This window comes from Suillus discolor (genome assembly GCF_016758755.1).
Source record: "Suillus discolor strain FC423 chromosome Unknown F5147scaffold_749, whole genome shotgun sequence".
NCBI classification, from domain to species: domain Eukaryota; kingdom Fungi; phylum Basidiomycota; class Agaricomycetes; order Boletales; family Suillaceae; genus Suillus; species Suillus discolor.
In genome coordinates, this window is record NW_024541996.1 from 1 (window position 1) to 6,115 (window position 6,115).

The 6,115-nt window shown below is 45.5% G+C and overlaps 2 protein-coding genes across 2 annotated transcripts; both read right to left on the reverse strand.

Annotated features, from left to right (window-relative positions):
- Window positions 1-1,235: 1,235 nt before the first annotated feature.
- On the reverse strand, window positions 1,236-4,007 carry F5147DRAFT_819305 (uncharacterized protein; the record flags this gene model as incomplete). Its single annotated transcript, XM_041443635.1, has 13 exons — window positions 1,236-1,339; window positions 1,391-1,572; window positions 1,627-1,773; window positions 1,822-2,007; window positions 2,061-2,098; window positions 2,156-2,510; window positions 2,556-2,609; window positions 2,662-2,679; window positions 2,733-2,857; window positions 2,906-3,114; window positions 3,171-3,356; window positions 3,415-3,596; window positions 3,642-4,007. 13 exons carry the CDS (start codon window positions 4,005-4,007, stop codon window positions 1,270-1,272), a joined length of 2,118 nt encoding a protein of 705 aa, XP_041283993.1. The 3' UTR covers window positions 1,236-1,269.
- Window positions 4,008-5,383: 1,376 nt separating this feature from the next.
- F5147DRAFT_552338 (uncharacterized protein) lies at window positions 5,384-5,659 on the reverse strand (the record flags this gene model as incomplete). Its single annotated transcript, XM_041430427.1, has 2 exons — window positions 5,384-5,502; window positions 5,560-5,659. Coding segments are annotated over 2 exons (219 nt in total), but the record flags the coding sequence as incomplete, so codon positions are not given.
- Between the last annotated feature and the right edge of the window lie 456 nt (window positions 5,660-6,115).

Below are 6,115 nucleotides of genomic sequence, written 5' to 3' on the forward strand. Positions count from 1 at the left end.
TACAGAGTCTGCCTTGGCAGTCATGACCGCACCATCTGGCAAAATGAAGTTGTCCACCTTCTGGTCATCACTAACAGAAATGTCTGTGAGTGCATTTTGTATGGCTAGGAGACGTTGGGCAGCACAAGTCATTGGTTGTGGTTATGAGAACTCGGCGGGCGAAACTGAGAGCTAAAAGATGTAATCTCAGTTTATACCTATACTAATAACGAGTTAGTAAAATATGTGGCTAATATGAGAGAATACTCACATCTCAGTTGAGATGTTCGTTCGTCACCGTGTATCCTTTATACTACTATGCTAACACGAATTCGGGGTACTAATTCACGGCTAAAATATCTTATCCTTTGAAGCCGGGCATCAGAGAACCTGTGAAAAGAAAATATTGTAATATATAGGAAAGGTTTTTGTCACATTAGAATATACAGCATCAGGAAATCGGTGAGGAGATGGTTTTCCTAGTTGTATTTGGTAATATCAGATCAGAAATTCACGAGATTACATGCAAAAACAAAGGTAGATAAAGTAATATACAAGAAAAACAAACTGAAATCCAAGGATAAAATATGACAAAAAACTTACAATTCAGATGAAAATAGGTCTTGTCATGCAAGTGCACCAGCATTTCTCAGACCGAATGGTAACCGATGGCATCACATTGTAATCCAGCGCATCACAATGCTCGGCCTTAAAGGAAGCTTATGTAAGTGAGCCATCTGAAATTTTTTCGTCAAGTTCAACTTTCTACCGCTACTTCCCTTTCAACCACTACCACCGCTATTGTTATTATTTTGCCCTCTCACTTTTTAGGCCCTCCTCACTCAAGGTCACTCCATGGTTCTTCGTCATGGTCCATCAGTAAACCACTTCGCGCTGTACAGCGCTGCACAGTGTGCAAGCACTACAGCTTGGTCCCAATTAGCCAGTCCATCACAGTGACACCTTGCGCTGTGAATCTCTGTACAGACACCTACAGACCGCCCAGTAATTACGAAATTCCACTTGAATTGCAAATTTTTTCGCTGTCCATCTCTGTACAGACACTCACAGAGCACTCAGAGACCTGGAGCTGTACAGACATTTGCTTGCTGTACTGCTTACACACACTGGACAATGCAAAAAATTTAAAACAAAAAAACAAAACCAATAAATTGAATCACATGACCAAGACATACAGTAGTAAATCACGATCGGGAATACAATGATACAATGCGCCAAGAACGATAAACGCTTGATTGATATAAACGGGGGAGCGGGAATACGAAGCTTCTAGTCAAGAAGAATCTGCAGGTGGTCGTGTCTCGCCTCAACAACTCCTTCGAGATTCATAGCTGCAGCCCTGTACAAATGAAAATCAGTAAAAAAATTATCGGAGAGAAAAGATCCTCACCATCCCGCTGCAGCCCATTCTCGCAGTTGAGCTGACAGCCTAGGCCCATGATACGCATCCTCAAGGATATGTTTGAGCAATTTGAGCATCCGACAATAGACGGGGCCATAGTCCTTGGTGGAAAAGTTTGGGTATGACTTCCCATGTCCGTTTTTCACAAGACCGTCAAAGACACAATTGAACTAGTTTCAAGACAGAAAATTAACACACGACATTGGCGAGGGAGACGAAATTACCGCTGCAGCTACCAAAGCCAAACATGAGAGTGGCAATTCCTTGCTAAAGGTCTCCGGCATCTTTTGTGCGATTTGATATGGTCCTGTGTAAAAGAATATGATGACGGCTTCACGAAGGGCGGGACGAGCGAAGTTTCGTGTTCTCCCCTAGAAATCTTCCATCAGTAGAGTTGCGATCACTACAAGATCACTTACCTGATCGTCCACCCCAAAGCGTAAGAAGAATGCTTCCTTGATCAATTCAGCAGCAGCGTGCTCGACCCAAGCAGCACGTTCCTGAACGGGGACAGAAAGCGGAGGAATAAGCGAATATGATACTGGTGCAATGCTTATGGCAGTTTTCTTCAAGTCATATCGCCAAGTCGAAAGATCATCGTACAGCTTTAATACAGACTGTCAACAAGATATTGGCACAAAGTCAGTTATGCACGCACCAACCGAGTCATATTAAATTTTTGTTCTGGCCAAACCCCTGCATCAGAATATGATATATTAGTTTGAGAACGAATGAGAACGAACAAGTGCCTACCAGCTTCAAATTGTTTACCGTTCATATCCCACACAACCAATACTGCAATGAGAACTTCAGTGATTGTTCCTGGAAGATTCTTCACCAAAGTTGGAAATGGGTTCTCCAGGGCGTGTTGCGCACGACATTCTACTTTGGTGTCCTCCAGAAAACTTTTCCAGCGTGGTCCGTACCAAGATAATTGATTGGGTGTTGGCCCACCACGCGATGACCTGGACTTTTTGATTTTCGATGGCTGAACATCACACTCGGACACTTGATTCAGCAGTTTGAGGGATTCAGGGTCAGGAAGACGTGGCTTTCCATTTTTCTTATGGTGGCATTGCAGTACATTGTCAGGCTTCGAGGTGATGGTCTGCTCGATAATGAGCATCGATTAAAATGGTCTCCCTAATCTCACCTCAATATGTTGGGATGCTTGCCGCTGCAGTCCTGGTGAGATATCCGGAGGGTCCTTGAAAGAAAGGCAATGGTAAGCATGATACAATTGAATGATATGGCCATACCTGAGAGCTTTCGTTCCGCTGGACAAACAATATAAAATGAGAGTTACTCCCGGCTTGAGCAGAAAACTTACCGAGGTTTTATCAAGGCTCATCTGGGCAACTACATCATCTTCATCACGCGAGTACTGAAACTGAATTTCAGGTGTGAGAGGGCGAGCGACTGGAGATTGCGAAGGTGGTACATCCTCCACAAATCCTATAACATTGAATTAGTGAAGTGAAATCACATCATGAGAATGTGTACCTGGGTGTTCTTTCTGGCATCGGCCAGCCTCCCCCCAACCAAACTGCTGTGAGCTCTTGACCATGTCGTCATTTCCCCCCTCCTCCTCATCATCCTCTCCGCTGTCCTCTTCGTCAGCATCTTTATCATCGCTGCCATCGCTGTCATCACTGCTACAGCCTTTAGAGTCACTATCCTCGGATTCAAATGACGTCAGACAACGCTGAGCCCTAACAGTGTCATCATGCTGATGTAGGGCTGGATCTAAATTCTCCTCCAGAAAGACAGACCTCGGCAAAACCGCTGGATATTCAGAGACAGCGTTCTGGGTATGCCGCTCAGCAATTGCATCCCAAGTTCGCTTCTCAGCGATAGCGTCCCGAGCTCATTGCTCGGCAATGGCGTCTCGAGCTCGTTGCTCAGCAATGGTGTCTCAAGCTCATTGCTTGGCAATGGCATCTCGAGCTTGTTGCTTGGAAATAGCGTCCTGAGCGCGCTGCTCAGCGTCCTTCGCCCCAATGGTGACATACGGGTTGTGCAATGCCTGAATATTTGGCTGAGCAGTACCGGAATGAGCTATTTCTGTTGGAGCAGCAAATCCAAACCTTCCACCAGGTTGCTGGGATGTAAAGCTGGGCCCTGTGGCGATAATATCCTTGGCTAGGGCATCTGGAGCATCCCTAACAAGTGAGCTGTAGGGTGGAGGAACTGCCTATGAAATGATCAACATGAGTAACAAAATTAATTAGACGCCTACCTTTGAATGATTCTTTCGACCTTTACGACGCGGTTCTGGGGCTTGAGGATTGACTGGAACATTGGGACCAAGGGACGTCGTACCCTTACGTTCTTGAGTCCGAGGCTTAGATTGCAGTACTGATCCAATCTTCTCCAGTTGCGCATTCCTACCTCCAGTTCCCGCATTAGGGCGACCAGAACACTGGGGAGCATTTTGTTCTGCTTCTGCTCCAGTCAGGCCGAGGGACATGAGGGGTACCATGCTGGGTACCTCAGCAATGTCTGCAGCCCGAGACTTCTTTGGCAAGCTGGCCTTTGAAGCATCGGATCCTTTGTGCTTGCCAGATCGTTTCTTCTTAGGACTGGCGATGGCACGAGGAGGCATGACTGTAATGAAGAACAGAGCAAGAGGTGACTCTGATAAATTATCCCAGACTTACGAGGATTTTATACCATGGCTCATCTGTGTACTACTCAATAGCCGTATGGGTAGCGAGAGAAAACTTCATCATTAACAAGAGTAATAGCCTGAGTAATAAAGAAACATACCACCACGAGGATTGTATACTATCACATCGTACTCCGAATCGATTCACATGACTAGCATGAAAAAACCTTCATTGTTAGTAATAGTACTCATAAGAGAGATTGCCAATCACATAAGCGCAAATGCTACATAACATGAATCATACCAGAACTACTAGTAGTGATACTATATCACATCCTGGCGTACTACTAGTAGTATCTTGATTGTAAAAAGATAAACACTTGAAAAAAGCTTAAAAAGAACGATATAGTCAGAACAACAATATGGTACCGGTCAGTGAACTATAGTAAAAACACAACATAGTAGTACAAGCCAGTGAGATTCTAGAAATACTATTGCTAAAGTTAAACATGCCATTCGTACTAAGTCAGTGAAGAAGAAAAATAGCTGAATACGTGTAATGAGTAGGCTTCACCTCCTGGTCATGCGTCACTGCCCGATGCTGAGTTGGACTCGGTATCACTATGATGAGACTTCTGCCGCTTGGGTGCTACCACAGAGGGAGAGTCTGAAGCAATCCATTTGCCCTTGACACGCTTCGTGAGAATGACAGCATCATTCTTGAGCATGTCCACAGCAGATACGAGCTCCTCGTCATCAGGGAGTTTGTCAAGATGAGAGTTGAGTACAGTGAGAATGGTGTTGAAGGTAACGGGGTGGATCATGTTGTCCACCAGAACTCTATGCCACTCTATTGCGAGGGGGATCAGCTGCTTGAAGTATGGGTGAAATTTGTCTGTGAGATGCTTTTCATCTCCTGGATTCGCGAAAAAGGTGATCTTGAAGGCTGCGCACGATGCCAGGTCAAGGCTGGTCCAACAATCCACCAATGAAGGCATGCGCTCCTGGCACACCATACCATTGGGACCACTAAACTTGATGCAAACCCAAGTGAACACAAAAAAGGGACTCCAGGTCATCCGCATAGCCTTGGATGACGTATGATACAGGTAGCGCCAGAGAATCAGAGGATGATTTTGGGGTTTTGGGTTTGTCGACTGAATTGCGTCCCCAAGTCTCTTCCTTCGTCTTCGTCTTCTTCTTCTTTGATTCCAGGTCTGCCTGCTGCTGCAGGACCACAAATTGATTGAGAAGTCCGCGTGACATGAAAGGGACTGTGCCCTGGCAAATCAATTAATAAACCGAATATTTAATGAATAAGGTGTACTTACTGTACCACCGATGGGATATTTATGATCCGTGGCAATCCGAATGGCAAATTCCCAGTCAATAAGAAACCCTTCACTACCTTCAGGTTCATCTAGGATCATCGTGTTGTTGAGACTACAGTCCCGATGCAAAATCTGACATTCCTCCACCACAGCTTGTTGAACTAACATCAGAGAGTATCAGTCCAAGACACCTGTACCCCAAAGTACTAAAAACTTACTCTCAACGATATCCCTTAGTGCTCGCACAAACTCCTTCAGCATTCGGAACATGTGAAGGGGGCGACCACATGGCTTCAAGACAAGACGTACATGAGTATGACTCGTGCCCCTGGTACTCTGGTGTTCCTTTTGCCGATATTTTTGGGTAACATCAGGATCACCATTTGACTGTTCAACGACCCAATGATCCACCAGCTTTGGAACGCCAGGGACGCCATGCATCAATTCCAGCATCTTGATCTCGTTCAAGACTACATTGTCGTCCTTGCCTACAACCCAATGGTCTTTTATTATGTAGTCTTCATCGTCTAAGGTTGCCAAATAGCAAACGGTTCTGCGACCAACGAGACCTCGGCTCGCAAAAAGAATTCTTTTTATAGTGTAGACCATCTGCCCTACACAGATTTTACCGCAAGGTTCAGGTGATTGAGCGGAGTAAGGGAATTGGGAAGGGAGAGGGGTGACAGAATAGATGCTCTCGGTCATCTCAGCCTGGGGCATTTGGGATGCGAGGCTAAGAAGGGGAGCACTACGGGTTGCAGTGGGGTGCACTGG